The sequence below is a fragment of the Ammospiza nelsoni genome, chromosome 3 (assembly GCF_027579445.1).
Source record: "Ammospiza nelsoni isolate bAmmNel1 chromosome 3, bAmmNel1.pri, whole genome shotgun sequence".
Classification (NCBI taxonomy): Eukaryota; Metazoa; Chordata; class Aves; order Passeriformes; family Passerellidae; genus Ammospiza; species Ammospiza nelsoni.
The window spans coordinates 96,851,931-96,873,591 of NC_080635.1; the positions used below are offsets into that span (position 1 = coordinate 96,851,931).

At 41.5% G+C, this 21,661-nt stretch overlaps 1 protein-coding gene across 4 annotated transcripts; it reads left to right on the forward strand.

Annotated features, from left to right (window-relative positions):
• Positions 1-501: 501 nt before the first annotated feature.
• Positions 502-13,285, forward strand: OGFRL1 (opioid growth factor receptor like 1). Of its 4 annotated transcripts, none has more exons than XM_059469677.1 (7): positions 502-779; positions 2,132-2,218; positions 2,758-2,839; positions 5,852-5,930; positions 6,021-6,087; positions 6,242-6,387; positions 8,346-13,285. In XM_059469677.1, the coding sequence occupies exons 1-7, from the start codon at positions 534-536 to the stop codon at positions 9,100-9,102; spliced, it is 1,464 nt and encodes a 487-aa protein (XP_059325660.1). In that variant the 5' UTR covers positions 502-533; the 3' UTR covers positions 9,103-13,285. The 4 variants fall into 4 exon arrangements, with proteins under 4 accessions (XP_059325660.1, XP_059325661.1, XP_059325663.1 ...); XM_059469678.1 differs by having other exon boundaries at positions 503-779; positions 2,761-2,839; XM_059469680.1 differs by lacking the exon at positions 502-779 and adding an exon at positions 1,123-1,198 and having other exon boundaries at positions 2,761-2,839.
• Positions 13,286-21,661: the final 8,376 nt, after the last annotated feature.

The following is a 21,661-nucleotide window of genomic DNA, read 5'->3' on the forward strand; positions in this document are numbered from 1 at the left end:
ACAGTTCCCATGTCTAGTGGACAGCCGGAGCTTGCTCACTGCAGGTGTCAGGACCACTTTCTGTCACTCAAAGCCTCTCCTCCCCACACCGCTGCTCTGGGACAGCCGCCATCCCTGCTCTTCTCCATGAGCACCCGCACCTGCTTGCTTGTCTCAGAAGCCTTCAGGGGACAGCGCGGTCGCCTCCGGGCCGTGAAATCCCCGCGGGGCGCACCTGCTCGGAGGGTGAACTCCCTCTCCCTCTCCCCTCTGGCACGGTCTGCCCGGTGGCGGGCGGGCCCTGAGCCGCCCCGCCCGACCCGCGGTGCCGGCGGCCGGACGCTGCCCGGTGCTCGCCGCTGCCCGGTGCCCGCCGCCAGGGCTGGGCGCGTTTCTTGTGGAAATCCCGGCGCCTGCAGCTCCGCCCCGCGCGTGTCCGTGGGCTGGGGCCGGGCGGGGAGCAGCCCCGGCCGCCGCCGCCCCGCCCCGCCATGCCGCAGCCGTAGGCAGCCGGCGGCCGCTCGCAGCCCTCGGCCTCCGCGGCCTCCGGGCCGATGGGCAGCCTGCTGAGCGGGGTCAGCTTCAAGGAGCCCACCACGGTGGAGGACTGCGACTCCACCTGGGAGACCGACTCGGAGCCCGAGGCGGCGGAGCCGCGGCGGCAGGAGGGGGTGTGCGCCGCCGCGGGAGGCGGGGAAGAGCCGCCCGAGCCGCCCGCCGCCGACTGCCGGCCCGGGGAGCCGCCGCCGGCGCAGGAGGACGCGGAGCGGGCAGAGGCGGACGCCGCCAGCCCCGAGCAGGTATCGGCAAGCGCCGGACGCGGCCCCGCCTCGCCCTACCCTGTCCTGCCCGCGGGCCCGGCGGGCGGGAACGGGCGGACCGAACCGAGCCGAGCCGAGCCGCGCCGCGGTCCGGGCGGCCCCGCTCCCGCTGCTCTGCGGCACTCGCGGGCCCGCGCTGCTGCCGGCGGCACCTGCCAGCGCCCGGAGCGGCTGGGGATAACCCAGCGCTGCATCTCCGCTAAGGACGAGCCCGGTTTTATCTCTCCCCACCCCTCCCCTGTCATTATTGGGAGAAAATCGAGGCCTTGGTGTCGTTGACATTCCCGCTGCTGCTGTTTCCAGGGAAGGCTGTGTTTTAAATTAATGTGGCCTCTTCATTAAACAGGGTAAAAGTCTGAATATTCGACCCTATGTGGCAATGGAATTGTGACTCCTCGGTGGGTGTGACGAATTTTCAGAGCGAGTTTCTCTTCTTCAGGAAGCTAAGTAAATGCCGAGCTTAAAGAAATAAGATGTTCTTTTGACAATAATTTTATGTAGGATGGAGCAGCTGGGTCTTTTTTTAGGTTGCTAGATATATCTTGTTTTGTTTGAGAGACCAAACAAAATTAAGTAAGCCTAAGTGCCTTTCCCGTTTCTGCTTGTTACATGGTGATGCTAGTGCCGGATAACCAAGTGTCAAGGGGTGTGTCTTGTTCAAGCAAGTGTGTTTTGACTGCAGGTATGGTCAAAGCTGGTTTTGTGAAAGGAGGAAGGAACATAGTTGCTTGTTTGACATTAGTGTACAGTTGATAAGCCGTAGGATGGGCAGTAAGAATGGCAAATGCCCAGTGCAGTCCCAGAGAACTTCCTCTTTTAAGCTTGACTTTAACCTATTACGTGTATTGCAAGGAGTAGAATGAAATATTTTTAGTAGCTATTTTCCACAGGGTGCAATAGTAGCAATTAAGTCTATGTACACGACTTTTTTTTTTTGTTTGGTGGATTTTTTTTAAATAGTGATGGTGACTCCGTGTCTCTGCATTTTCAAGATCAGTTACTTATTTCATCTTGTATTAGCACTTGCCAGATTACTTTGAAGTCTTGCATTTAGAAATGACAATCAGACTTGTTTTAGCTCAAATTCAGCCTCTTTGGAAGGACAAGTCTTGCTTTTGTATTTTAGACTAATTATTTTAACTTATGTTTAAAGTGTGTTGTGTAAGTATTGAGCAGGGAAATTTTCAGTGTTTGACGAAACAGCAGACAAATACATGCACTTATGTTTGTTTACATTGCTGAAACCCATAATGAAAAGTAATTATTTGAATATTATACAAGTATGCTCTTTAGGGGGTTTGTGTATGATTATTATCTGCTTTCTGTTTCAGAGTGGTGATGGAGCTGAGCTGACAGCCAAGCCAAAGAGAAGCTTCTATGCAGCAAGAGATTTATACAAGTACCGACACCAGTATCCAGTAAGAACATTTTATGATTTAAAATTGTCTTTTCAGTAAAAAAACATTCTAAAACCTTTGTGTTGAACAACACAAAGTACAAGAAATGAGAACCTAAAAGTGATACACAAACCAAAAAGCTGAGACACAACATATGCGAGTGGGAGGGAAATAATGTCTTTTCATCCCAGGCAAACAGGCAAGCACATGATATGTGTAAGCCTGGGAAGTGTGGTTGGTGCCCAGGAAAAGGCTTATGCCTTGGATATCAAAGAGGATAGATCATAGAATTTGCCTGACTGATTATTTGTCTCTCAAGTTCCTTGAGACTGAAGGGGGAGGGTGCTGCTATGCTTGCTGTTGCCTCAGTAGGAGAAGGTACCAGCCAGAAAGAATTTTCAGATCCTTAAACTGAGTCTTTAAGTGCATAACTAGAACTCTGTGGTTCCTAAAACTCTGAATTTTTTTGTCCTTAAATTATTCAAAGAGCCCAATATACCTTTCTGGATAGTCTTGGTAGGTTTTTGTGGGCTGGTAATGTCCTGTTTCCTTTCTTTTAGCAGAACTTTAAAGATCTTCGGTATCAAAATGACTTGTGCAATCTCCGGTTTTACAAAAACAAAATCCCATTTAAACCTGATGGTGAGTAATCTGCCACAATAACAGTGATACCAAAAGAATGATCACTAATGACAGTAGCAAATTCAAACAGTGGTGATAATTAAGACAAATGAAAGGTATATAGTAATATATTGAACATGAACCTCCCATGTTGGAGTAGCACATTGATAACACGAGAGCAGTTTGTGCTTAGAACAGTTAGCTTTCACTCTAGGAAGGTGGTGCTTTTCTTAGACATTATCAGCATGAAGTAGTACAAGGCGTTGTTAGTACCACTGTTTGTGGCAGTACCTTTTAGTAAACAAAGATAAAGTTCTTCCACTATATTGCACCAACTTGCTGTTTGAATAGGAGTGGCAGTGATCTATGGGGATAACCCTGGAACTGTGTAAAGGGAAAAAATGTGCTTTAATATTTTATGTTATTATTGTAATACCAATAATAAAGCCATTTCTCAGTGTCCCTAGTGGTTCTGGTAGTGGAGCAAGAACCTCATATGCAGCATTCTGCACAAACACAGGAGAAGCTGAAAGATGACAAGCCCTACTCTAGAGAGTTTGCAGTTGACATATGAGAGACAACAGGATAGCAGACAGATGGAGAAGCAGGAGGAGGCAATAAAGCAGTCTTGGTTAGGGTGATAGACAGGAGTCTCAGCACATGAGAGCTTAGCCATTAGCAAAAAAGACAAACTGAAGCCAAAAATAAGGTTTTCTGAATTTTAAAAGAATGGTGACAAGGTTATTTTGAAGGTATTTGCCAAAGGATGCTCTCAGCATGAGACTGATTTGGTAGGAAATAGTGAAGTGCATGTTGGAGTGCAGAAGGAGTGAGATGTGTAGGCTGCCTCTGAGGCAGGATCCTGTTGGAAGCAGGATCAGTCTCATAGCAACAAATGGGTTCTGATAAGGGAGTGAGGGACAGGTCACAAAGGCTTTGGAAGGGAAGGTGTATAGTTTTTGTTTGAAGTTACAGAGCAAGGTTTCACAATGGAAGAATGCAAAGCAAAAAAAGCAGGTCTGTATAAAAAAGTAACAGTCTAGAAAGATGATCTTCCCAGCATTCAGGGTAGCTGCATTCAGCAGCATTCAGGGTAGGTGTAAGCATGACAAGAAAGCACTTTTCAAGGTCAGGAAAAAAAAGTTGAGATGCAAAGTGTGAGAGTTCAGATAGGAAACTGGTTGGAAAGGAATGTTACACAGAAGGTTGTAAAAATGTACACACTGAAAAGTTGAAGATGAGAACTGTTTATAGACAAGATAGCAGTAATACCCTTAGCAAGTGAGAAGATAACTCAGGTTGTGAAAGAAAGATAAGACTTTCGCTTTAGCTGACTTGTGCTTTATCTAGATACCCATAGACAGATGCTTTTAGTCAGTTTTAGCTTGACTGGAAGAACAGGTGGGTCTGGGAATTGCCAGTAAAGAAGTAGCAGATTTGGGAGACATTACACAGAGAACAGATATAGAAAGAAAGCTAAGGGCAGTGAGGTCTGTGTGAACCTGGGGACCATATGGCTCTGAAACTAAAAGACAGAAATGGTTATGGGGAAGAGCTCCTTTAAAGGTCCAAAATGAAGGAGCAGTTCAAGAGGATTAGCTATGAAAAGAGATAGTCATGAAAGTTGTAGGAGGGTTTCCCTCCCAAAATTTGTAAAGAGTAACATTTCTCTTAGTATTGTAGGAGAAAACCACAGTTAGTAATGTCAAAGGTAGCTGATAAGCCATGGAGGCTGACATGTTGTTGGCTGTGAACTCTAGCTATGCATAAGTTTGTTTCCATTCAGAATGGAAAGGAGTAATCACCACCTTGACCCAAGTCTGTGGATCTGTGAGAGTGTTTGGAGGGAGTCTTAGCTACCAGGTTAAGGACTGAATTAATGGAGAATGTTGTTTAAAAATCCCAAAACATTTCTAGTGCAATACTAGATGTGAAGTTTAGTCCCATGACCTACAGATTTAGTTTGTGGTTCTGGATCAGAGCTGGCTTGTTTTTCTCTCTGCCCTGGGTCTGAGCAGCAAGTTTTCCAATACTTGAAATATAGGTTGGATATGATGCAGAGATAATGAAGGTCCTCTTTCCAAGGTCCTTTTCCAGCTTTTCCTACACTAGAAACCCCATGTACTTACCAGTCCCTTAGACTAGCTGCTTTTTTCACTTCTTAGATAAAAGTATCAAATGTGTCCTCCTTTGCCATTTAGACCCAAATGGAAAATTTCACTGGGTGAAGAGGCATCTTAAATGTATAGTAGGAGACTATCTACATGGGGCTTTGGGATTTTTAGGTTGCTCCTATGCTATTTGGCTTTGTGCAGCAGTACTGAAACTTACTGGTTTCAGAGTAGAAACAGACAAACACAGTGCTCATTCATGGAAAGATATTGTACAGCTTTGGGAACAAGGGCCATCCTTTTATGTATTTTGTATATCTGTGTAGTACCTGGAAAAGTGCCCTGGCCCGTGACTGATTCCATGAGCAGTGCTGTGCTTGGCCACTATTAACTGAGAAAGATTTCCCAATCATAATGGTATTTGCAGCTTCCAAGGTATTAGATATCCCTGGTATGGGAGATTTCCTAAAGAGTTGAGGCTTTCTTCTATGAAGATTAGATAGATAGATAGATAGATACATAGATGGATGGATAGCTGCAGAGTTTTATCTTGTAAAATCAATGACGGGTGATTCACAGTGCAGTGTCTTATGGGAGCAGTTTGTTAATTCCCAGTCAGTGTGATAAAGGGATCTATGACATGAGAATTCTTGTATATATTTTACATAGGTTGCTGTCACATTCCTTCACTTTTTGTTAACTCAGTATAAGTCAATTTGTTTTGTTTATATTGACATTTTATAAGTACCTTATTTTTTAATTAGGTTTTAGTAACTAAATTATTTTTGAATTAAAATTAATTTATGGCTGCAATAGACCTTATTTCACATAGTATATGAAAGACAAAGTATGTGTTCTGTCATTATTTTAACATGCTGGTTTTGATGGCTACCTAACAGTTTTTCAAATTATTTTTATGCAGGGGTTTATATTGAAGAAGTCCTAAATAAATGGAAAGGAGACTATGAAAAACTGGAACATAACCACACTTACATACAATGGTTGGTTAATTATTACCTATTTCTGTTTCAAAGCATTAATTTGATTAAGCATTCTTATACTGAGCCATAATGCACTTCTTCTTTTAACAGGCTTTTTCCACTAAGGGAACAAGGTCTGAACTTCTATGCTAAAGAATTAACTACATATGAAATTGAGGTAATTCAAATATTGAGCTCCATACAAACCATCACTGTAATTTTAATACATAACTGCTTTTTGTAATGTAGAGTTGTCTTATACAATGCAGAAGTACTTGCTTTAGTGCCATTAAGAATTTCAGACATATTCTTACATATTCTTTGTCCATTAGGAATTCAAGAAAACAAAAGAAGCAATTAGAAGATTCCTTTTGGCTTATAAAATGATGTTGGAGTTTTTTGGAATAAAACTAATTGATAAAACTGGAAATGTAGCACGAGCTGCTAACTGGCAAGAAAGATTTCAGCATTTGAATGAGTAAGTAATGACATTCACTTCACTTGCTAGAATTGCTATAGAATCTCTTTATCCTTTTCTTTTTTAGAGAAAGCAAAGATATTTTTTCCAAAGACTGCCAGGAAAAAAAAGGGAAAAATAAATAGTTGATGCCTGGTTTGTGCTTCTTTCTGTATGTTCCTCTTTCCCCTTTTTTTTGATTGTTCTTCTCACTCATTGCCAGTTGGACTGACATCAGTGAATTCCTTGAAAATACAATTTTAGATGGTGCTGAAGAAGATCCCAGCTTCAAACTAATTTGTCATGGTACTGAATTTGTTTTCACCCAATCCCAAAGTGCTGCTTCTCACTTAGGAAAAAACAAGTGACTTGTCTTTGTATTTACATTTCTTTTTGAGAAAGATTAAATTCTCCACACCTTTATGAAAGTTAAGTAAAAAGATTTCCCTCCCTCCTCAAAACATGAAATACTTTGTATTTAAATTTTTTTAATTGAAATGCTGATCTGGAAAGGTTTAAACATGTTATGTCAAGCCTTGGCCCAATGTTCAGTAAATTATATCAGTTGCTTTACATTGGTATTGTGTGGATCATAAGTTTGTACTGAATTTTGTCTCATACAGATTAATTGTACCAAAACCTCTTTTCAGATTCTCTGCTCACTTCCTAATAACTCTGAGCTTAGAGCTGCAGGATGTTTTCTTGCAGCATTTTGTTCTCCTGTCATGATAAAAACTTGTAGGTACAGTTCTGATGGATTCCAGGTAAATAGTGAGAATAATTTGTTAATAATTTTACATTAACATTGTATGAACCAATATGGATGTGGGCTCAGACTCAGGCCACAGATAAAGCAGGTTTTCAGGAAGTCCAGATGTTACTGCATGCTTTCACTCCTGTTCTTTCCAGTGAGTAGCTTCAGTTTTAAGTCAGGATTTGGGACTCTGTGCCTAATTTTATCCATCTAATCTAAAATTCAAACATAAAAGTTCTACTCCATACTAAGGTGTGCTTCACAAGGGAAAGGCCTTTTCACAAGCACTTGCAGAAGACAATTAGTTCCTTTTCTCTTTGATATTTCCTACAACAGTGGGACTTACTCTCCAGAGGTGCCTGTTTTTCCCCCAGCCCTGACTGTATCAGTAGTGCAGGTGCTAGTCTAGACTGGAGACCCAGCTTTTAAATACCCTGAGTGAAGTGCAGTGAGCCCTGTTCCATAGCTGCACCATGAATACACTACAAACCCTTTTGTTTACAAAGAGACTGGGTTTTCTCTCCAGAAGGAGAACGGCATAGAATCATTAAAAAACCTCTGGGGTCATTGAGTCCAATCTTTGACCAAACACCACCATATCAAATAAATCATAGCACTAAGTGCCACATCTGCTCATCTTTTGAACACTTCCAGGGATGATGTTTCCACCACTTCCCTGGGCAGCCTGTTCCAATGCTTAACCACTCTTTCAGGGAAAAAATTTTCCTCCTGCCCAACCTGAACCTCAGCTTGGTGCAACCTGAGGCTGTTTCCCCTTGTCCTGTCAGTTGTTGCCTTGGACAAGAAGCCAACCCCCCCTTGCCAGGGCCTCCTTTCAGGCAGTTGTAGAGAGCAATAAGGTCTCCCCTGAGCCTTTGTGGCTCCAAAATAAAGAACCCCACTACCTTTAGCTGCTCCTCGTAGGACTTACAGCTTCCAGACCCTTCACCAGCTTTGTTGCCCTTCTCATACAGCAGAAGGAATCAAAATCAGTACATTTGATTTTATTTGCTCTCAGCTCTCTTCCCCAGTGCTTTTTACAAACACTAATTTTCACTCACAACATCCTAGCAGAGGAGGTGCTAGTAAGCTTCAGCAGCTTTGAGAAAATATAGGAAGTCTGAAGTGATAAAAAGGACTGAGGAATTGCAGTTACAGTTCTGTATTTGGAAGTGGTTTTTTTTTCCTGATTCAATAGAATTTTTTTTACCCATTTCTTTCAAAGGTCTCAACATAACTACTTGAGAATCACTCGAATTCTGAAAAGCCTTGGTGAACTTGGATATGAGAGTTTCAAATCTCCCCTGGTAAAATTTATTCTGCATGAAGCTCTTGTGGAAGATACCATTCCCAACATTAAGCAAAGTGCTCTAGAATATTTTGTGTATACTATTAGAGACAGAAGAGAAAGGAGGAAACTGCTGAGATTTGCCCAGCAACATTATACACCCTCAGAGCATTTTATCTGGGGACCTCCAAGAAGACAGAAGTCAGAGGGAAGCAAAGCAAGTAAAAAGCCAGCATCTCCAGTTTCCATTCCCAATAGTCATATTTCTAAGCATAAGAAACCAAAAGAGCCTAAGAATACATCAGCAAGTGGAAGCTCAGCTGGTAAAATAACTGAAGAAAGAAAGGTAGAATTCACAAAAAATGGGGAAGAAAATGATCAGGATGAACAAGAAGTGAACTGTGATGCTGTTAGGCAGAACAACAGTGAAAAGAACAGTGACACTGATACCAGTCAACTTTCAAAATCAGAAGAAATTAATAATTCAGACAGAAAGGAGGACGCTTCTTATTCCAAAAAAGATTATGAAAATCTGAACAATGACTGTGGAAATCACCCAGATGTTAGAGAGGAAGATTTATGTAACACTGAGAATTCTTCAAATGACCCATCAACAGATCTACAAGATAACCTTGATAAGGATACACTTTCAGGGGGGACCACCACAGAAACTAAGGATGAGCTCAAACCATGAGTCTGAGATTTTAAAAATCCTTGTTTCACTTTAAATGAAGCAAAATTATTCATTGCTTGTTAATTTTGGTTGAAATTTCCATCTAGTGTTAGTTTACAAGACTATGCTTGTTGTAAATGCATCAGATTAGGCTTCTGGTAGGTTAATGAATTTTGGTTTTTTCAATCTCTGTTTATCAGCAGTCAGCCAGGTGTATCTCTTTAAAACAATTATGCATATTGAAAGCTAAGAAATTCATTATGTTTTCCAGACAGATTGCACAGAAAAGCTTATCTACTTTTTAAAATTCATCCAATATTGAAAAAAAAATAAAGTGTAACAACTAAAAAGCCTTGGAACATCAAAATTTTAAGTTTCCTTTAAACTTGCTTTAAGTTTTGTTTTCCATTTAGGAAATTACTAGAAATTATTTCAAAACCACAGTGTTTTACCCTAGTGGTCACTTTCTTAGGAACCATGGTCGTGATTAATAGCAGTATTTGCACAGTATCTTTTAGCTTAGATTAGCATCTTTGTTGGAGGCACTTAACAATTGATAGCATATATCATGTCCTGTACAGCTGGGAATCACTGTATATTGAAAAGTTTTAACTTAAGAGAAACTGTATCCATAGTTTTTGGATACAAGGGAAGCTGCACTTTAGACTTCTTTTAGTCCCTGTTAAATTCTCCCTTCTCTTGACTCATTTGTTACAACTAATCTGGGAGGGGGGATCTCTTTGATCTCTCAAATTTGGTCTCAGTTTGAAAGCTCTCTGTTACTCAGCTGTAACAAGATGACTCCCCCAGCTGAGTTCAGCACCTGGAAAGCCTCTGAAGAGCTGAAGAGCAGTGTCTTTATCACAGAGCACTGCCTTATCAGCAAAGCCATCAGAGAAAAGGTCACCAGGCATGGCAAGTTGGGTCTCACTTGAGCTTCAATGTTTCCTGGCCAGTTTTGGGTAGAATCTGCACAATGCAATCACCTGTTGCTGGTCTCAGAGACAAATGCAGTCCTGGTACTTCTTTCCAGCTGTCTGTTCCCTTTCTTTGCTCTCTATCAGAAGTCTCTCACAGTTTTATGTTACTTTGGCAAGCAATGTAAACTTAAGGCAGGTCAGTCTGTTGGCTGGGCTGGAGCCCATCAAGTAAGATTTTCACTGTTAAGATCTTTCCCAGCTTCTACCAAAGAACTGTCTGCTCTCCCTGAGTAGCTGCTTCTGATTTTCTGCTGCTCAAGTCAAATGGTAGTACCCAGCAAGTTAGTTGTGCAGAATATGAATTTAAAAATAATGCAGGTGCAAGTCAGACTTCCTACAGTTCTAAAATTCTCTAAAACTTCTGTATGTATTTTCTGTTTAAAAGTGTACATATTATCCACTGCCTTTAATGTATTGCTGATTAAATGTTACAAGGCAAGAGGCTGACCACAGTTTGAGAGTCAGAATGCTACAGGACTTTTTTCAAGTCTTATAACTCTAAATTATGAAGTTTTCAGGGGTTTAGGAGCATAGACAAAATGTCTTGTGTTCTGTTTTGCTAATGCCCATCATGGCAATCCATCATCCATTTTTTTCTCCAGTAGCGCTAGTTCTTGGGATCAAATAGAGGCAGTTAGGGGTCTTGGTACCTATGGAAAAAAATTAGACTCTTTCCATCCTAAAGAAGCAGAGAAGAAGGAAGATGTATTTCTTCTTCTGTGCTGACTTGTGAGGAAAGGAACTTATATACATGAATTGTTTTTTAGGGTAATCCAGATCATTCAAGTTAGCATTAAGTTTGTCTGAGCAGAAATGCCCAAAGAATTCCAGCCGCCACCTTTTTAAGGCCAGAAAGATCCTGAGAAGCCTTTCCCAATTCCCTGGACATGAACTGGGATCCCCTTGTTCGTGTTTGACTCTGACCTTCAGAACAGAAGGGGAAGGAGATGCTGTGATAGAACTGGTCTGTGTAGTTAAGGACTCTGCCCCTCCACATATGCAAAGGGAGGACACTTCATTTTCTGCCTATGACTTCTTCAGTCTTGAGTGCCTAACTGTGCTAACTTCATGGAGTTGTTCTTACATAGTTATTTTTTGAGTATCACAGGGAAAATTGGTACCTTGTGTATAAGGAGCATAACTATAGCATAAGAAGCTATACAGAGCCTTCAATTTATGAACTGTAGTATTAATGTTAGACACTTTACAGAAAATGCAGAGTATGGATGTGAAATAAGGGATGACAGAAATGTTATTATATTTACAGTGTAATTTGACTGAACATCAATGACCTCAGGAGATCTTTTGTCTACTGAATTAAAAAAGGAGAAATCTTGCCCTGATTTTAAACAAAGTTCTTGGGATGTGCATCCAGAAGATTACTCTGCAGTATTCCATTATCATGACACATCTCTCACTTCAACATGCTTACTGGTTCAATGTTCATAAGTATTTAAAATACTTTTAATCTGACAGAGCTGTCTGCATTAAGGGGCCAAGGTATCTGAAAATATTGTCAAGAACTTTGGTACTTACACCTGTATTAACTCTGTAATGTTTGGGGTTTTTTTTAGTCTGCAACTCAATATATTTCTCTCAGTTTTCATAGAGGAGTAGTGGCACATCAGTTGCTTACAAAGACCTATGGGGACTATGTAAGTGAGGGTTTTTGTGTCAGGTGGGCTCCTGCACTCTCTAATCCTTGTTTTACAGCTTTATCAGCAGAATTACTCCCATGGGACACTTCAGCTTTAACTAACAAGTTCTGCTCTATGTAAAATGTGACAGTTTCTCATTCTTTTAATAGAGGAATTGTTTCTTCTGATTTTGCAAGTTCTTAAAAGAAGGATTTATTGCAGGGCAATCATACAGCATAGCATCCCATTGAGATTTGTGAGGATCAAGTGGGTGCACTGTATGCATTTTTGTTACAGAATCATGGCCTTAGCAACCAGAAGCACCCTGTGCTTGAAGTTTCTAAGTATTGGTTTTCAGGTTTACAGTATATATACAGTATATGTGTGTTGAAATGATTGTATTCTCATAGATGCCAGTGCATAGGTGGTTAACCATTACTTCAGTAACTGACGGTATGCAAAAAAGTCAAGTCGTTTGCTTACTGTTAAATTTCTTTTTGTCTTGCTGTATGCTTAAATATTCAGGGATTTCCGTGTACTTATTACAGTAGTGTATTTTGGCCCAGTGTTAGACTAGAATCTGAGCTGTTCATATGTTAATTGAACAGAACCTTCCATATGAAGGTTCTTTCCAAGGAAGTACATCTGAGTAGCCTCTGGTACTGTTAAGTGGGAGTAGTGTGTATGTGCACATAGCTGTGAATTTGATTTTAAGGATCTTATGGCGAGGGGATATGAATGTGCAACTTGGAACAATGTTACTGAGTACACAGATGAGTACACACAAGGCAATCATACAAATCATGCAAAAATGCAGCACTTTAAGGTTAGTTACAGCTCTGTGCCCTACTGTGCCAGACACAAGTGTGCCTCAGTACCTGATACTGTGTTGGTGTAGAGACTGAAGGCGTAGGTGCATGAGGTGTGCAGCACAGACCATTCAGAGCAGAGGAGTAGTTACATGTGTCCACGTATCTAGGAGCAGGTCTGAGGTCTTTGTGTTCACGTTGCTCAAATAAAATCTTGAAGGATGCTAAAAATAAGTGCAATAATCCTTTGAGAGCTGTTCCCTGGCTTGGGTCAGCTCCTCAGTTTCCTGCTCTAAAATTGCAGCACTCTAATGTACTAGGTATTTGTATAACCATTGTTAATATTTCATGTAACCTAGTGTAAGCCTCTCTGAACTGTTCCAGGTTAATTCTAATAATCTGCAGTTGCATATATCTGTACTATATTTAAAGAAGGTTTACAGACCTTAAAAGCTTTGTACAATATTGATGGATGATCCAATGAGGTAAGACAAGTGACATTTACTGGATTTAAATAGAAAACAGCTCTTGTTTGTTTTTAAATAAAATTTATGTCTATCTGTTTAATTGAGAGGTTATTTTACCCCCTTCTTCTTCTGACTGTTGTGATGGTACTGATCACAATTTATAGTTATATATGTTTAGGTGAAAATGTAATTTTTTACACCACACTTTTGCAGGAAACATATCATATTGAATTTCCTTGACAAAAGCTGTATTTATGAATAAGATGCAACTATGTGAAGCAAGTTTTGCCATTAATAAAAGTGTGACAATATCATGCTGGTTATGTATGTTGTCCTCAGAATTGCCAGTGGGGATCAGAACCAAAGACATTTCTAGCCTTGTGTCCTGCCTCCAGTGCTGGCCACCAAAAGATGCTGTGAAACAAAGAAATTATACAGTGATCCCATTTTTCTGCGGGAATTTTTTGGTTTTGAACTCGTGGTTTCTTTCTGTCTCTTCAATCCCTTGGCTGTGTTTTCCATGTTTTAATAATGTTTTGTGTGGCGAAGGTGGTCTTTTATTTGTCTCAGATCTGTTTGTTAAAGAATTTCTACTGCATTTGAACTCAGTACTAAAAGGACTGTAAGATGAAGAGCAATCCACTTCAAATCAGTTTTTAAATGCCATGGGAGATTCTAATGACGAAATACCTGTTTAGGCAGGAAATGTCCCATGTTTCCTCTGTTTTTAGGCAGAAGATGTCTGCTTAGGCAGAAGCTTAAGTTGATGACAATGCTAACTTACTAATTCCTTCTGAATACATATTTGCACATAAATCCTTTTGTAGACTAGTGCTGAAAGTGTAAATTAAGTGTTAAAAGTCAGATTCCAACTGCAGAACAGGGTTGATTTATTTTTTTCTTACCTGTGTAAAAGCAAAATCAGTCAAATGGAAAACCTATTCCTAGCCCACATAGAAGTTAGCTACCTCTGGATTTGGAGCAACCAGCATCAATGAATCTGGCATTATCATGTAGAAGATGGACATCATTCCACATTTTGGTAATTTGTTTTGATACGTGTTCACAGTTCCAATTGTAATTGGAGTAACTGGTCAAAAGGTATTTTTTATGGCTGTCAGAGCCTGAAAATGGGTCAAAAAAGGCCTAGGCATATACAACTCCCCTCAACTCACATTATGGTCAACACCACAGTTCCACTATTTACGGATATTTAGATGCAGTTCTCCAAGGGGAGTGCACATTGTGTCTCTGTAGTATCTTTGTGCTGTGTTGGCTATGAACTGTTTCTTTTCTTGAAAGCTGTGTTCCCTTTTCAGCCCTTGTTCTTAAGTACACTTAGTTAAGACCTTTGGTGAAAGCAAGAATTTAAAGAATAGGTTTATTACATGCTGTATGTAATGGACTACTAAAATGTAGTTGAAAAGCTATAGAGATCAGTTCAATAGAGACCTCATTTCTTCTTGGAAATGTGACTCTCTAATTCTACCACACTTACAAGTTCAGTGGTGTATTCATCAACTAAAGTTTATTGTGAGATATACTGAATGTACTTATTACTGTGGCTAACCATGTGAAAATTATTGTTTTGCAGCGAAAAAGGTTATGGCACTTATATTTTTGGGTCCACTGAAGCATGTTTGCTAATCATTTGTTGCTTCTTTTTTTCTGTGTTTTAAGATATTCTACAGTTGTTTGCCCTTTATGCAGTTTGATTTTGGCAACAGATGATTAAGTGTAGTTTTGCACTGATAAAATTTGAAAATATCATAGACTTCATTGTTGAAATGTATTCTAAGAAAAAAGTGCAGTAAAAAGAAAAACCCCAAAGCCCAACAATTTTTACTTGCAAAATGGAACAGGTCTATGTCAATTTTTATGAATGGTCCTGCTCTCTTCTCTGTATTCCTTTGCAGTGTTTAATTACAGAATGCCATGCATGTTTGGTAGTACCAATACCATGTGTATGTGGTAGGAGTGGTAACCAGTTTCTGGATTTGTAATGCACTATAAAGAGATATTTTATAATTCTGTATCTGTATGGCAGTGTTATGCCAAAAAAATTGTATAAACATAAAAAGCAATAGTTTATGTTGCTTACTGCTATATTTTAAATCATTTGTAAAATTAAATACCTAGATTTCCTTTCAGGTAAATATATTTTTAAAAACAGCAGCCAAAAACACTGAATTAATAAAGCTTCTTCATTTAGCAGCATTATTTTAGCAACATGTACAAATATTGTGTAGGTCTAATAATGTGCAATTGCTGTTTGGCACTTGTTCGTAAAGTCTTCTGTAAATATATTAACACTTAAAAGCAGGGAATTAAAGGCTCTGGCTCTCCTTTTTTTGTTGTCTGTGGCAAAATGACCATAGATAGTAGAGGAATGAGGGAAGGCCCAGAGTCAGCTTTTCTAAAATGTTTAGTTTTTTAATTAAGAAAAATATATACTATCAAAACACTGTTCACATTGAAGAGTAAAAGAGTAAAATATCCACTATGATCATGCAGGCATAAACTGTCTGGAGCAGTGTTAAAACCAGGCTATTGCTGCTTAAATGTAGCAGGGAAACATTGAACCTGCTGGTTTTATTTATCCTGTGCTGAAGCTGCAGGGTTGGATGGCTTCAGCTCTGGTTTTGCAGTAAGCTGTTAGTCACATGGTGTGACTGTAGATGTATAAAGCTCTATAAAGAGCCCAGCAGATTTGGAAAGGGTTTCCTAATCTCACATGTTTCTTCTTAAAGAGGAGAAACGGGTTCTCCTCATACTGAAGGAGGACTTCCCACGTGGTCTGTCTCAAATCAAGCTTGGTGTTTAGATGGCTCTATAAACCTACTTCTGTGCTGTCAGGGCACCCCAGGGTTGGCACTGAGCTCATAGCCAATATCATTGGTTGCCAGTGTGTTGGTCTCCCCAGAAAGCTCAGGTACAGCTCCCTGAGGCAGCTGCTGTGGCTCATCTGCCCCTTGGCAAAGACTGGCTGTCAGGCTGCCACCCTCCTCTGCCCTGGGAGCGAGAACTGCACCAAATAGGGCCAGGGCCTCTATGGAAACACCTATTGGTGTTGCTGGCTGAAGCTCCTGCAACTCCAGACTTTGAGCATGTCTGCAGTAAAAATTCTGCCCTTGTGTGGGCACAGACAGAGCCAGAGCTCTGTCTGCCAGAGCCACTTGTGAAGTTTTGTTGGTGCTCATTCCAAGAGTAAGAGCCTAAACTGATATCCCAAATTTAGCTGGCCCTTGGTTAAATAGAGCCTGAGCAGCTTCTGGAGGAGGTGCAGCAGGGGCTGATGAGCCAGCCCCTGTGCCTTGCCCCCTGCCTCCCCCAGCCCGGGGGCAGGCACCCGCATGGGGCACACAGCCTGTCGAGCTGCCTGCTCTGTGCCTCCCACCTCCATCCCTCAGGGCACCCACTCACCTCCTTTGCTTTATTCTGGGGAGTAAAATCTAGGGAATTTCCAGCTGCTGGGGTGGTGCTGACACAGAGCTCAGTCCTGCACTGGAGGGAGAGCACACAAGGAGGGACCGAAGTGGCAGCGCTTGTGTCTGTGCAAGGTGAGCTGGGAAGCACTTTTGTTATGCACAGAGTGGTGGTGGAGACAGCCAGAATATATTGCAACTACTCTGTGGTTTAGGGAGCTAAACCACAAAGTTTTGTTTTGAAATTGTTCCACTGAAATAATTTTCTAACAGAGCTGTGTCGTAAAACTGGGATGAGAATGTTTTATTTTGATGATCTTGAGAAAGGTCTAAAACATCTATAAAGGCCACATTAATTGCAAAAATGTGATTTAGCTAACCAAACCTGGGAATACTCTTCTTAAAATTACATTTTAATTGATTTATTTTGCTTTGTTTCCCAGGGATGGGTAATAAACTGGAAGAAAAAATATTAAATATCTTGATAAACACACAGAATGCTTTTAAAATATTTTTTATATTGCATATGCAATGCATTAGACATTTTTGCAGGAAATATTCTATAGACATTGTAATTTCTAGTTTTACTGAATGTGGGGAGAATGTTTAAAATTCAACTGGCTCTTTCTATTTTTATTTAATGTATAAATCAGACATAATTCATGCATAGCTCCTTCCAGGTTTAGACATTTATTGAGCACTATGTCTGGTTATAAACATTTTGTGACAGCTGTTTCAAATTTCAGAATAGGAAGAAAAAAAAAGAAATCTCACATTTTCATTTTTCCAATTTCCTCTGAAAACTTACACAAGGAAGCTTTGAATTCTCAGCATCCAAACTGGCAGCTGAAATTAGAGCCTTGAATTACTTCTGAGAACTAGGACTTGGATCTTTGGTCCTATATGGAACCCTCAGTCAGTTGTAGGCAGATCTGTAGTACTTAGTTAACTGAAAATGCAGAAATTTAGCAGCATTGTTCAAAAGTATCAGCCCCTAATGCTGATATGTAATAACAGGTGCTCTTAGGAAGTCTGTGAAGGTTTTTATCTGCATCAAGAGGAAGCTCAGAAGCAGTTTAGTTCTTCAGTCAGATTTGAAAATATTATTATGGACCCCTGTATTTTAACTCTTTCCTTAAAATAAGTTTGTTTCTATTTTTCTCCTTTTCTCTTTTGTGGTAGAGACACTGTGATAATGGAGCCTTTTTTTTTTTACAGTTTAAAATGTCAAAATAACTCCTTTGTTATGCTGGCACACATTAACAACACCCCCCTCTCCCTCTGGTGGTTGCTTCTTACTCCTCCTCAGTCACCAGCACACCCAAAGTGCCCAAAGCTGGCATTTCTGCATTTCTCAGTGATCCTGCTGGATCTGTGAGTGCCCAGCACCATGGAGGTGACCTGTGCACATGGCACTGGTGGCCATGTCCTGCCTGGACCCAGGCACTGCTGTGTAGGTGATCACACCCAGCTCTTCAATGAGGAAAGCTGTATCTACAGTGAGCATCTGGTTTTTCCTCTTCCTCCGCAAATCTGACCCTTTTGTAAGGTTGAAGTTTGAGGCAACTCCCAGCACTTGACCTCCTCCCAGGGCTACACCCGGCCTGCTCCTGGAGGGGCCTCTACATTCCAGGCTGCAGCAGGTGCCTGTTGCTTACTGCTCATTCCCTGCTCAGCTCCATTTTCCAAGGCAGAAGCAGCTTCTCCCAGCTTTCCACACTGCCCAGTCTAAACAATAGAGCAGCCCATCTGTGCATTGCTGCATGTTTTGGGGCCTCTTTACTCAATCATTGTCCATATGTCCAAGGCCCTGGCTGTCATCCCACCTTCAGACCATGCAGACACCCGGTGCCAAGCTCTGTTCACCCAGAGAGATGGTGACAAACCCGTGACCCTTGCCTTGCCAACACTGAGGAGCAGCAAGAGAAGGCCACAATCCCTTGGGAAACAGAAACCCCAGGCCCAGCCTACACTGGGAGCACCACTGCTTCTAAGGACTGAGGTGTAGGAGGTTGCAAAAATGAGCCTTCCTGTGGCTTTACATGAAATTTCCCAGAAGGCCACACTCAGGTATCAGAGTTTGTTTATGGTAATAGAGGCCCAGTGCCATAAAGCTAGCAGGAATGTGTCTCAAAAGTGCCTTTTTAGAAGCTTTTCACCACTTTGGATAAAATGCTGCTGACAACATTTCAATCTTGAAGTCTCCTGCAACCGTCAGATAATTAAGAAATGTTGCTGAGTCACACCCTCTCAGCATAAGAGCCTCCCTGGGGCAGGGCTGGGAACGCTGCTGCCTGTTTCAGATGTGTCCCCAAACAGGCAGATGTGGATGATTGAGGAACATACCCAGTGGCACATTCTCTGCTGACTCATTTGCTGCACTGCTACTGAGATAATAGGGCTCCTACCAGGTAAATTCAAGGCAGAGTTTGGAAAGAACTTTGCAAGGAGCTTTCAATATAAACTCAGAAGAATGATAAATTTATATGGTAAAAGTCACACTGTAGTTTAAGGATCTTTACTGGAGAGAATCTGTCTCCTCTGGGACATGTTTATTGAAATTAGATGTAGGAAAAAAGCTGTGCCAGAGACGACTCTCCCATTGGCACCTGAGTAAATCCCAGGGAGCATCATACACTTTTTTCAGAAATAATTTGGGAAATTATACAAATCCCAGTGTTTTGGTATAAGCAGACTGAGAGCAAAGGTAAAAATAGGATTTTGCTGACTGAATCCTTTGGTATAAAATTAAAATATAGAATTTTAAAAATATCATATCAGATGTGAAGTTTGTGACCAGATAACTCCATTTTGGTGGTAGCCTAGCCCTAAATTGTCTTATCAACTGAGTGAAATGTTTCCAGCATCCTTGATAACCCACTTGTGGGCAGTCTCTGATGGTAAAATTCCAGCACCAGGAGGCAGCTGGGAATTAATAAAAAATTTCAAGGTTCTGCACAGAGGGATGCTGAGAGAGGAGACACAGAAAGGAGTGGATTGAATTGGAGAGTTTCTGACCCAAGGATATTTTTTAAGTAACGGGTTGAGAAGGAGAAGAGATTTCATGCCATTGTGAGATGGGGCGTGTGTATAGACGAGAGGTGGGCACTCCCCTTCTCTCTTACTCTCCTCCTCATCCAGAACTGATTGGCTGTCATTGGCATGGAGATAAGGAGAAATTATGAGTATTTCAAGAGGCTTATGCTGCATTCAATATCTGATGCATTTATGGATCTACAAATACAATTTTACCTTCCTGTAACTTGAACTAAAAGGCTTTATTCAAAAGCCTGAGCCTACCTTGAGCAGGACTTCTGCAAGGGTGGAAACTTGTGAACCCCAATGGATCAAGCATCCTTATGATTCTTCATTCTTTTGGTCCTGAGTGCACCAACAGTCTCTGCAGTATTCCAGGAGCGGTTTGGTTGTCTGTGTTCAATGCAGCCCTGACCCCTTGCAGCACTGTAACGTGGGATCACACCTCTGCAAAAAGAGCTGAGTAAGAAAACCATGAGACCCCTCGGTGGGCACCTCCACTGGAGCTGGGACCAAGCTCAGGCACAGATTCCTGGGCTTGACTTGTGCCCAGCCATGCTCCTCACTGAGCCTAACAGGATGGCTTGGCTCATGGCTGGTCTGGACCTGCCTCTTCATTATTGGTTTTCTTTTTTGTTATTTGGAGACTAGGCAAGGGAAAGAGGAAATTAAACAAAGCAATTGAATCATGTTTGCTGCAAATGTAATGAGATAGACTGCTTGTAAAACACTCTGATGCCTCAGACACCAGCCTGGAGAGCCCCTGAGAACATTTTTTCCTCCTCAAACACCCTTGTCCCACCATCACAGCCCCAGACCATGGCACCAGCCCGAGCAGTGGCTGTGAGCATTTGCATCACTACTGGTGCCTGCTCCCTTCTGGCACCACAGCCCAAGAGCCTGCTGACTTACATCATGGCCCATGGCTACTGGACTTACTCACATTTCTGGCCTCAGGCTTTCTCTTACCCTATTCTTACTGGGAAAATTTGAGTTTTTCTTGTCCTTGCTGCTTGACTTTGGCCTTGCCCCCACCTCACTTGCCTTCTACTCACTCTTGCCTGCATTCCTTTTCAACAAAAAGTCTCAATATGAGGATGAAAGCAGTGGCAGTTGAGTATGTTCACATCTATGTTAGTGCCAGTCCTGTTAACCATTACTGTGTACCAGCCTTTCCCCCAGCCCTGGGAATCATTTGGATGCTGGCTCCACTCAGCTGCAGACTGCATCAGGCCTACAGACACCACCCCAGGCTCAAAGAGTCAAAACTCCTGGGAAAACTCAGAGCAGAAAAACAAGGTTGCTGTCACAATGTTTAGGATTTACACAGTGCTGTTCACACAGGCGATGTCAGCATTTCAATTTCTGTGGTCATTTTGCAAGGATAACTATGGGCAAGATAAGAGAACCTTTGCTTCTCTTTCAGATGTAAGTCTCCTGTGAGAGAGAATTAGTGAAAATGAGCTGAACCCTTGAAGTTGTCTCTTTTCATGGCTGAAAACTGGGAAGCTGTTGGGAGGTTAAGGTCATTATTTGAAAAATAATCCTCAATTTCTGAGGTAAAGGATTCTTTGATTTTTCTGTCTCCAATTTGCTTTGCCTCTCTCTCCTTTATATATATCTACAGTGAAAGTTGAAAATATCTCAGGATGGGGATGGCTTGTAAAGAAATGCAATGAGGCCATAGGAAACTGATGAGATGCTTTCTCTGGAAGCCAAGCTGCAGGACAAGAGAGGCAATTCACAAGTGGTAGAACAGCTGGCAACTCCAACCCACACCATCTGGATCTATGTGATTTTATAATATTTATTGTCACTAACTCTGAGAGGAATGTGAATAGAGCTGGCTGCAAATGGAAATGAGCTAGCTTTTCAAAAGAGGGGATTGTGTGTGGAGCCTTGGCAGGAGCTCATGGCAGGGGGAGCATCTGACACCAGCTGGCCAGCCAGGCAGTGCCACTTCATTGGTCAGGCTGGCTGCATGAAACAACAACAGAAACACTGTCAGTCAGGCAAGGGAAGCCCTGCTGGAAAACTGGCATCCATAATCTATCATTTGGAGAGGGGAGATGTAAAGTTGCCAGCTCTCCGTCTTTAGTCCTGTGTGAAGCTTGTGAGAGGTGCATCATTTTTTCCTGAAAACATTAACATCAGTAAATTTCAGATTACTCCAGAATCTTACAGTTGAAAAAATCTTTTTGAGTCTTATGGTTAAGAAAATCTGTG

Excerpts from the sequence above, each read along its gene's own strand:
- OGFRL1 (XM_059469677.1), top strand. The coding sequence starts at position 534 with ATGGGCAGCCTGCTGAGCGGGGTCAGCTTCAAGGAGCCCACCACGGTG. Across the intron at positions 6,088-6,241 it reads TAACTACATATGAAATTGAG|GAATTCAAGAAAACAAAAGA; the intron begins GTAATTCAAATA and ends TTTGTCCATTAG. Across the intron at positions 6,388-8,345 it reads AGATTTCAGCATTTGAATGA|GTCTCAACATAACTACTTGA; the intron begins GTAAGTAATGAC and ends TTTCTTTCAAAG.